General features: G+C 37.0%; 1 protein-coding gene across 2 annotated transcripts in view; it reads right to left on the bottom strand.

Moving 5' to 3' along the window:
• Positions 1–1,380: 1,380 nt before the first annotated feature.
• The window catches only part of LOC126210070 (breast cancer metastasis-suppressor 1-like protein-A), an 88,804-nt gene continuing 78,649 nt past the window's right edge, over positions 1,381–11,535 (bottom strand). Inside the window, exon 6 of one of the 2 annotated variants that reach the window (XM_049939191.1) lies at positions 1,381–2,117. In XM_049939191.1, coding sequence (XP_049795148.1) covers positions 2,080–2,117 — 38 coding nt within the window. In that variant the 3' untranslated portion in view covers positions 1,381–2,079. Of the gene's footprint in view, positions 2,118–10,207; positions 11,334–11,535 lie in introns of those variants that run through there. The other variant, XM_049939192.1, reaches the window with a different exon arrangement.

The raw sequence follows: 11,535 nt of genomic DNA, 5'->3' as shown, positions 1-11,535 counted from the left end.
TATGCATTTGAGAATAAAACACAAGTCCTCTGCTTCACAGCCAGATGCTTTGGTTGCTGCACCAGAGCAGTACTTTCATTGAACAGTGATTACCTTATGGATACATAAGCAGCAGTCGTAAAAGTTCCTTTCCTCAATGTCTAGGAAAATATGCATTTGCAGACCCCATCTAGGATTGAGAAAAAAAAAGCTGAATTTTGAGTTACCTGTTGGTCCTGTCAATTTTAAGTCGACTGTACGTCATGAACTTTAGAGGTGGTTTTCTCTAAAAACCAAAATATTTTAGTCTTTCAAGTTGTACATAAGTGACTGCCAAAATATGAGGTGAATTACAGTGTATCTGAATACAAAATTTTTCAGAAACAATAGTATTAGTGTATCTCATAGTTTCAACAATAAAATGTACAAAGTAGTCAGTTTGCGTTTTATATGCTTGTTCACCTGCCACTTCAAAGGGTGGCATCTACAGATGGTGAAGGGTAAATCTTTAATCACGTCAGTGTTCATTCCATATTATTTGTCATTATGAGCCCCAAGATATAATACTTGTTTATTGTATTATCAGTTTAAAATTACTGGCAGTCGTCATAAAGGAAAGAGTATGAATGATCCCTGACTAAACTGGATGTTCAACACAGGTAAAAATCTTCTATATGTAGAACAAAGAAATTGGAGATTAACTGTGAATTAGGAATTCCAACGATGTCAGTATACAGGGTTTTAAGGAAATGCTTCCAATTCCAACTTGTGTTTATAGGGTTTACAAGCTATAAAAGCCAAAAGGTTAAGAATACATTTTACTTTACAAGTTAGTAAACAAAATGTTTAGTATATGAAGTAGACTGCCTGGATCCTGCCATCTTCAGTATTGAATCAATGTTTCATTTCTATAGATAGAGTAGGTAAGCTCTGGTAGAATGTAAATAATTTAGCAGTAAGGGAACCACTCAGACTTCACAGAAGCTTGTGTGATTGGAACCTTCATCAAGTGTAGAATCACATTTGGTTACAAAATGGTACCCTTTCTCTGTGTGTGGTTGGTTAAATGTGTCTTCACATTCACCCAATATGACACTGTGTGATTTCTTTCATCGACTAAAGATTGTGCCTCTGCTACCAGCTGGTATAACTCACATTGATTACTCCAGATATGGCGATTATTGACTGGATTGTGCTCATATTAATAAATTTGACAAATTGTAGAGTTGCTTTTCCATTTAAATATAGATTTAAAACCCCAATATTCTTTTTTAAATGCCTGATAGTAATTTTCTGGTGAACAAAAACAGGGACACCTGACCTAACCAATGGATTTCTTGTGTTTGAAAGATGTCAAGAAGTAGAATGTGTTGCAAATATTTTAATACAAAATTTGTCACATTCTTGCAGAGAGGGACAGGCTTATTGCAAAAACAACACATGTGTCACATGTGATGATACAAAAATATACTATGCAACAATCAAACAGCAGCAATGATTACACATTTCTTACTTACTGTTGTTAAATAAATGCACACTGTCATCCATTTTCCACTAGTATCAAAAGTGAACTACTTTTGATGTGAGATGGATACTGTTTTGAGCAAAAGGTCATGTAACACATGTCCATTACCAACTGGAGTTTCAGTTCCTCCTTCAAAGCTATATCCAAATTTAATACTAGCTTTTGCTAGTATGGTAACTTATTATTCTGCACTAATCATTGAAAGTCACGTTTCTGATACTTATAAGCACATCTGGCATCAAGTTACAGATAAATTACAATGATTTATGCATCTTGAGGAAAGGTGAAGAGTAGTACACAATAACTGTGTGTCCAATTTTTTTTTTTAATAGTGCACTTGCCCTTTCACAGCCACATAATCCTTTCCTTTGCGTATCACACACACACACGCACACTCTCCAGGCCACTAGTAAATCTGTTTGTTCTCTGCTAGATACGTACATGATGAAGAATTTCGCACGCTGACAATTCAGAGTGTCAGTTGTTCACTTTAAACTCGTGAAACACTGAACCTGCTGACCAGGTCTTGAATATTTTGTGGTTGTATCACCCTTTGCGAGTTTTTTCACTTTCATTCATATTCGCTGCCTTTTTGAGTTTGGATTTGGCAGAACTGAAAAAGAGAGAAGAATATAGGACATGAGAACCCATAATGTATTACTTGTTGCAAAATAATTTAACTGTTTTCCCCTGTATTAGACCCAGTACCAACACAAGTATAAGACCTAGAAAATATGTGTACCTATTGTGAGAGTTAATTTCGGAAAGAGCAGTTGAGCTTATGGGCTTCACAATTTCCACATGGAGACAACAGTTTGTTACAGTTTATACACAGCTATTTTCAACATTTCCTAGGTGACTTAAATGAAAAAAAGCTATTGTTTACTTTGAGCTTATAACAAAGGGTCCATTTTCAATGTCTTCTTTCCAACAAATGTAGTTCCTCAGTGGAGACTTGAATGATTTACAGTAAGTAGTTTCAATGCTGTGCTGTTGCAGGAAACTGACTTAATCTTAGAAGCTAATATGGATAGACAAATTCTGAAATGCATCAGGAATTTAAAGTGGACATTATAATAAACCTGTTATAGAAACTACATTTTGCATGTGCTCTGCAAAAGTTCAACTGGCTCTGCTTGATTATACTCTGTAATATTTTGAGCACTCTTCCCATGCATGTGTTAGTCACAAAAGCACACCATAAGAGTTTGATTTTGTTGAAACACACTATAAAACTCAGTCAAACATAAAAAAAATTGAGGAGTTATCACTATTTTATGGTACAGCTGATAAGAACATACAAAACAAGGGAAAGGTGAAAAGTTCTTGGAGTGGCAATGACAGATGATTTTGAAAGTAAGAAATAAACTGCCTTTTTGACGACCACCATCACCAACACCATAATGTGTCCTGTCTGCTGGCAGTCCTTACACCATTGCTGTCTCCATATGATCCTGTTCCAGGCCAACTGTTTTGTAGCCTGGTATCTTCCTCTTTTTCTCTTCATAGAGCATTTTCATTCTTCTCCTTCCCATTTTCTTCTGTCCTTCCGTTGTAACTTCGGTAGTTGCTGTTAGAAATCCTTTTTCTCACAGTGTCTCTCTCACCCAGTCTGCTTTCCTTTTCTTAATCAGGTTCAGGAGAAATCTTTTCTTCATTAACATTTTTAGTACTTCATTGTTCCTTATTTTATTTTCCCCGTTCTCGTACAAGCCACACTTCAAATCTTCAGTTTTGTCACTTTTTGATATAGCTCCCTTTTGGCTCAGTGAACTTTGTCCCACATTTTCTGTGCCAGTAGCTTTCATTCCTGAAGTGTTATTCAGGAATATCTTCCAAATACTCATATAAGAGTACTAAAATCTGAATTGCACCTCCAGCCTCTCATTTATAGGCTACCAATGTCAGCAGAGAATTTGTTTTTATGATCAGCAAGAAAAAAATCTGCATCTCGGTGCAAGGCACAGATGTAATGGAGGCAGCAGACAGCTTCACATACCTGCCATAATCAGTAAACTGTTGTCAGACACTGAGATCACGACTGTGAAAGTAACAGCAGCAGCTGCTACATCCTGGTAAGAAAAAGGGTTTGGGATAGCAGTTTGCTTACGGAAAGTACCAAGGAGTAAACTATGACGGTGGCATTGAAACTGAGACATCTTTGTAATGAAACAATGCAGGTCAAACAGTTTTCATCTCTGTCACAAAGGATTCTTGATAAATCACAGAAAGTCCCAAACGCATGTTCTGCAGTGACCAGGTACACTTTATGTGTAGCGCTTACTGAGTTAGCAACATCTTTGTTAGCTAGGGTGTGTAAGACAAATGGCTCTCCTACTCTGCTCTACGGAAAACTTTCTGACTGTATATGGATGTCCTAATCTGTTCTTTAGAGAAGTATGTAAAATAGATTTGAAGGAAACCAGTGTTGTCTGTAGTCTGTGGTGATGTTTTGCTAATGAAGGAGGTGCAAGCAAGCTGGCTGTGTGAAACTGAATCAGGTATGGAAGGTAAACAACTAACTAACTGCAAAATAAGCTAGGAGTAAAAGAGAGCAATTTCAGTTGAATCTATTTTACACTCTCAGAAATGTACCTTATAAATCGAGGGATGTCCACTTGAGGTCAGACAATCCCTCTCATCTTTATTGATGTGAGAATATGTGGAAGTCAGAGGATGCCAAATTTAGTGAATAATTTTGTTCTTTCAACAATTCATAGTTAATATATGTTAATTTTATTGATCCCAAAAGAGGAGCATTTTTCTACAGAAAAAGTTTAATTTTTGCTTTTGCAATGAAGGCTTTTCCTCAGTTTTTTTATATTGTTGGTTGAGAAGACTTGAATTAATATTCACCAGTTATTGTCTTTCCCTTTTTGGAAAGAAAATTCCCTTTTGCCTTCCTAAATGTTCTAGTTGTCACTTTAATGTCAGATGAAATTGATTTTGCCTTTCTTGGTGCAGTTTACTAAATGCTTTCATTGTTTCTCAATTTCTGGCATGAAATGACAGAGCAGCACACAAAAATCAGTTGGATTATTTTTAAAAACATACACCTGGTAGAAAGCTTTCATTCTTTGGGTAACATGTACTGCACTCTTTCTGCTAAACTACCTTATGGTGTCATTTATTTCAGATGCCTTTAATTGCTGTCTGATACCATACTATGCACTTGCTTGATGATCTGGCTGTACTTGCTGTTTTGTGTTGTCCTTAAGTGGATTGTCTTTGAGAAGCATGCCACAACTGAATTCCAGCAGCCTATTTAACTAAATGTTGAAAATGTAGGAGCAGACTCCTTAAAATTCTTCATATAAAATACTACTACTGTACAGTGTCCAAATTTAGCCATTTGAATGGAAACACACTATCTTCTTGCTTTTAAAAAGTTGTCTGAACAAAATTATTTTGAAGGTAAGGAAGACACTTGAAATTATATTATTGCACAACTCATATCAATGTAATAAAAAGAAAATTTTATTGATACTAACCCAAGGTAGAGAACTTTTCACCTAGCCCATGTACAAGTAACTAATGTTTCAAATTTTAGAAGCACTATCAGCCTGCTGTTGCACAAGTTACTTTAGGTGTCCGATAATAAATGAAACTAATTTAGTCTTATCTGCTACAGTACAAATTAGAATAAACAAATTATTTGTTGCAAAACAAGTTGTAAACTTAAAGTCTGCATATTTTATGAGCCATATCACAAACAGGTATATAGAAAATTACCTATTTGCTTAGACTCTAAAGGACAACAATTATAAGCTGCATGGTTTTTGTAATGATTTATTAGTAACTGTACAGAATAGAAAATAACAGGTTGTGTACCACCTGTGCGAGTTGTCTGTAAGTAAAAAGTAACATGCTTGTTGCCATCACAAGAAAACTGGACTGCCCCATTTTTCATACTCAGTGACAAATTATCAAAACTGAGCAGTCAAACTGTGACAATGATTCAATCATGGCAAATGCTGCTGCCGAGTTATCTCGCTGTTGTCTGTACCAGTTTGGCAGATCTGACCATCCAGGTACTAACGACCTACAGAAAACACGCACTCAAAGTGAAAAAACCACTGGCAGCATTAAAAAGTGCACTGTCCAATTTAACAATCTCTGCCTAACATGACAATTTGTCTGCCTAACACAGCGGTAACATCACCACATCATTAAAAAAAAAATTATAAGGACTTACTTGTTTAGCATTCCAAAAATAAAATAAAGTTCCTTATGATACATCACTGAAACTATTTTACAAATAAACAAAATCACAAGGACAGCACACCTGAATTAATTTGTAGTTATTTATCTAAAAAAATCCTTTTCCAGCTGAGATATCTACAGGATGCACAAACATGTAAGTGCATGCCTCATCTTAAGTCAGTGGCTTTCAGATTCATAAATTCATGACAGATGCTTCATCTGGGATTGACACGAGCCTTATCATCCACACCTGCCGCAATTTAATGCATGGGAATATTCTAAAGGCACTCAAACAGCAAATGGATTTTTGTTATTACAACACTATATACACAGAAATGAACATAGAATACTGAGTAGTCATCACAACAAACAGGCAACCTGGGTCAAACAACCACAATGGCTCATTAATTTTTGTCACATGAATATCATATCAGACTGTCTAATGTGATTTACGTTCACCCTTATCTCCAGAACTAAAGAGTACATGTAAACACACACACATTTTGTCCTGGCCAGGACAATGTAGCCATTCAGGTGTATGCGTACTCTGTAGCTTTGAAGAAGCATTTGTCTGAAAGCTAGCGACAACATTCTCAGTCTTGTTAATGAGGCTACTAATGGCTTAGTGCCTCAACTATTCAGCGAGTTGCTACTTGTACTTTTCCAGTACATGTATACCACTGAGAACCCTGCATAACCATACTTCCCTCAACTCGGAATGATGTGGACATTCCACATAGGCCACGTCTACCTCATGGCTTTGACAATGTAAGTTCTCAAAATATAGGTCTGAACAGTGCATAGAGACATAAGTGCTGCAGGACAGTCATAAAAGTGGTCATTTCAGTTTTAGTTATCTGCACTGGAGGATAATATGTGGCCCTGGTGTTGATATGCTAGATTGTCTCTGGTCTTTTGGCAAATAGTTGCAACTGCCATTTCGAGTGTGCAGATGAAGTCACCCCATACAAACACGACTCGTAACACGCTTTGTGTAACACCCAGTCTCAATGGAAAATATGTGTCTTTCTTGTTGCAAACAAAATGTTTTTTTGAAAAGGAATGCGATGTGTGCATTTGATTTAGGTGTCCTAAATTAGCATAGGACAATGTTTGGTTTAACAATATGTGTTAGCAGAGGCAGCATTACCATAATTCCAGCAGTGAGTGGCTAGTGTTGCTACATGACAGTCAGTGAAAGACAGCACAGTGTGGGCAGGCACTTGAGACAACAAGGGACATACAGCGCAAGAAAAGACTTTGCGAACAAATGTTAGCCAATATTTCAGTGTCTGTCTGTTGTTCTCGACCACATCATAGGCATTGAGTGTAAGATATGTAGGCACATTGTTAACAGCGCACCCATGCATCATCATTTGCAGAATATTTTCTTGGAACCAGCACATGTTTCAGCTTTCATATGCCCACTTGTCCTGTCTTGTGCACCTGATCTGTCAACTACTGGCATGTAGCAGCACTACACATGTATGGCTGAAGTACCACTTACCCTTGATCTTTTGCTGCCCCTTTTAATACATATTATTATACTAAATATCACACCATACTAATGTGGGACAATTCCCTTGAATTGGCACATAAAATTTCAATTTAAAAAAAAGAAGAAAACTAGTTTTTAGACTGATGATTTAAGTGCCTCAACTGTTAGGCAAGTTGTTACCTTTACTCTTTAAATTATTTATATTCTACCAAAGATGTTGCATAGAAATAAAAAACAATTGCAATGAGAAATAAACAGACGTTTTCCATTGACAATGGATGTCTCATGAGACATGATGAGCAGTATGCGTTTGGACAGACTCCATCTACCCACTGCAACAATAAAATTGCAAACATCTGCCAAAATACTAGAGAAAATGTGTCAATGACTCTTAGGAAGGTGATCAGTTTTATTATTCTGTAATGATCATGATTTGTTTTTTCTGTGGAGAAAAAGTTCCTACTATAAACTAGTGCTGTCGGCAGTCAGGCCAGGTAGGCTTCTGGGATGTCAAAGTCTGTTCAGAAGAATTCTGAAAAGACTGAAATTGTGTCGGAGATGAGAACAAGAGGGTTTATGTAACTTGCAAGTAATTTCAGTCCTGATCTCGCCAACTATTTTGGAGTGTGTGTTCATTTATCAATGCTCAATGGACAAGTTATGATGTGACAATTGGTATGTGTGTAAACTATCACATTAGAAGATAGTAATACGTAGCCAAACAATGTAATGTATCTAGAGGAAGATTCAGTTGAGGAAAGGGTAACATTATGGCTGGCCAGTACTTATTTACAGAACGCAAAGTTCCACACACAAAAATAGAAAAACACTATCCTAACATCATGAACTATTAGTTTCATCCTGAAGGAGAAAAAATGAATAGGCTGGAGAAAGCTAGAAAGGAGAGGCCACGCATAAAATGGAAATGACAACTCGACAAAACACATTGATACATGGCCCTCCCCTCCTTTATACCCTTCCCCAATGTGTATCTCTTTCCACCATGAGGTAGCAACTAACAATTCTGAAAGCTAAGATAATTTTTTCTACTTGTATATTTGTTTATCTGTAGTGATTGGAATTTCACATCCCAAAGGTTAATATCAGACAGCTATTCTGTATCCTTGTACAAGTATGTAACGTGTGCATTACAAGGCACGCTGGCAAATGCAAATAAAAGTATGTGCACAGGCAACGACCATTTACATGTCGTCAGGATGATTAAGGGAAAAACATTCAGAAAATGATGGTTATTCACAAAGGGATCAAATGAACTGGCCCCCTTCAATTTTCTTCATTCTTGTAAGATTTGAAGCTCAATGCCAGGCAGGACATCAATTTCCTAAAGCAATACAGTGCAATTCTCAAAAACACTTGAAATTATTTACTTTGAAGTTTTCTGAGTACCATTAAGCACAAAACATTTCAACTTGTGTTATTAAATCGCTTGTAGTGTGCTTATCTTGTAATCACAAGGTTGCTGGTTTGATTCCCACTAGATGCAGAATTTATTTGATTTCAGTGTTTATAAATAAATACTACTTTTAATCAAGTAAATTGTAATGAATTGAAATTTGATACAAAAATGGGAAACATTTAGAAATCATACAACTATTTTATTTATAAGTAGAGATTATGAAAATACAAATATATGGGGTGTGACAGTTAAATAACTGGACTATCGCTGCTACCAGCAAACAACAAGCAAACTGTGGGAGATCTGAACGTTGTTTTTGTTGGTTCATGCTTTTCCCACCATGAGCTCCACAGTCACTCAATCTCACTGTAGCAATTGTCCGTTGACATCCCTATGGCTAGTGTCTCAGAAAATGCAAAGTGTTCAGATGGGGCAATGAGTTAACAAGTTCTCAGTGAAACTGGGGAAGGAGATCTGTCGTGCTAAAGAAAGTATATTGAAGTGAATTTTATCACAAACGCATTTTGAGTGGTTCAAAAGATTTAAGGAGCTAAGTGAAATGACCCAATATGATCCATTCCAGGATTACCTTCAATATCAAAAGTGCACAACATAAAAACTGTGACACCGTTGAGAAAATCATGTCCGAGCTGAGTGTCCAAGCTCTTATTGAAATCAAAGGAATTAACAGAGAACGTTTAAGTCTTTTTTTTTTTTAATTGAGAATGAAAATTTGTGTGACATTTTAAACAACACTGATAATGATCCAGAAATTTTAGATGAAGTGATTTCTTGTGACAAACTGTGGTTTTTTTTTAACCTACAGTCCTGAAACAGTGCCAGTCCATGCATTGGAAGGGCCCAGTTTCACTGTGTCAAAATAAGGGAAGATGAGCAAATCAAAATTCAAAGTCGTGATGTGATTCCCTCACACACCCCCTCCCCCACTGGATCCCCGAATGCCAGACAGTCAATCAATACACTGAGGTTCTGACCACCATACATGAACGGAAAGAGTGAGGAGACGAAGATTCAATTTGTGAAACAGCAAGTCCTGGGTGTCTCACGATGTCAATGCGCCACCCCATTCTGCCTTTGTCTGTGACAGCATTCTTTGTGAATGGACCACCCACTGCATTTGCTCAACCTGGCCCTCTGTGACATTTTTTGGTTTCCGAAGGTCAAATGCGTGCTTACAGCGACAAGTGTAGAAGCAGTGAAAGCAAAAGCGATGGAAGTTTTCAACACACTGACACAAGTGGACTTGCAGCACAGCTTTGAACAATGGAAAATTTGTATGGTGCATTCTAGCAATCCACTAGGAAAGTACATTGATGGCGATAAATTTTATAATGTAATTGGTGATCAATAAATTGTTTCGTATCATCAGTCCAGTAATTAAAAAAATACATTACTAAAAATATTTAACTTATTATGAATACTCATTTTTTTCATGCAATTAGTATGTAAAAATGAAAATTTATTTTGATAAAAAATAAGATTGTCTTGAATATTTGTTGATTAACATTTGGAATCTCCAAATTTTCAAACAAAGTTTTTTTGAGTATTTTTGATAATGGCATTACACTGTTTTAGGAAACTGATGTCTGTGCACTGACCTTCAAGTTCTATGGGTACGAAAAAAATCAAAGAGTGCTCAAGAAGAAAAACTTGCAGGTCTGAGTTTCATACTTCCCAATTTTTAACAATTATCTCATTGTTTGAGAAGTAACAATTTTATAGTGTGATTGTTTCAATCTCATCTCTGTCCAATAAGCTCAAAATAAGGCAAACTCTGATCCGAACAGTAACCTGGCCCTAGGGCAGTGGAATGCCTGCTGTTTTCAGTAATGTGGCAGTATTACTATACAAGGATGACACAACTTCCCACATTACTAGGGTGGACACAGAGAAATAGAAGATCAATTGGTCAAGACGAAGAGAAAGAAAAAGGAATACTGACTTATGGGGACAGCTGGAAGGAAAACAGGGTCTGTTGTGATTTTTAAAGAGCTATATCCAATTCTATTTTGGTGTGTAAGGAAATCTTAATGTGAGGAATTATAATATTGTTTCAATATACTATTTGTGTCGTAAATTACAACAAGAAGTATAATGTTTTATTTAATATTCCTCGTCAAGAGTGGGGGGAGTGTGAATATTCCAGTGAAGGGGCAATACAATTGTTATTCTTTTCATTAACTGTGTTCTTCGTACTATCACATTAGTCTCTGTTTTGACAAAATTCTAGCAACAGCCACTGTGGTTGTGTTTCCGGCAGGCCTGCATTCTTAACAGCCTCATTGGAAGAATAGTACTTTTATCCCAGCACTGGATTTCATTTCCAGCAAGTCACAAGCAACAAATGTAAAAGTCCAGAAACTGTCATACTGTTCTGCACACGGGCACTGGGAGGACGAGTGACAGAACAGCGAAGAAGACTGAGCAGAGCACAGAACGCAAAGCTGCACCGGAACACTGTCATTTTGAGAAACTGCAACCACACTGTACTCTCGCATTTCTCCGAGGACACTTCCTCAGTGTACGAGCAGCCAGCACGAGCACAGTGTCAGTAAAGCCTCCGGTAACTTGCAAGAGGCCAGAAACGAGCAAAGCACTCGGCCGGCGCAGACCGCCGAGAATATAGGTGCAGCTGGCAGCGTAAGGCACACCCACACACAGTGATGTGCGTCACTTTCGTCAGATGTATACTGCAACAGAACCACGGTCTATCTCAGCTCAAAATATTGGTAAGTTCATATATGCAGCTGTAATGGAGGAACAAAATATTAAGGAGCTTAAGCTTGACATATAACTCACCACTGATGGAGGCCAAACAAATTTTATGACAAAAACGTGGAGCCGACGGTTGTTACATTTTACTTGTGTGTACAGTAGTGAGCCAAAACATTA

This window comes from Schistocerca nitens, chromosome 10, assembly GCF_023898315.1.
Source record: "Schistocerca nitens isolate TAMUIC-IGC-003100 chromosome 10, iqSchNite1.1, whole genome shotgun sequence".
NCBI classification, from domain to species: domain Eukaryota; kingdom Metazoa; phylum Arthropoda; class Insecta; order Orthoptera; family Acrididae; genus Schistocerca; species Schistocerca nitens.
This window is presented reverse-complemented; position numbering and strand designations above follow the sequence as displayed.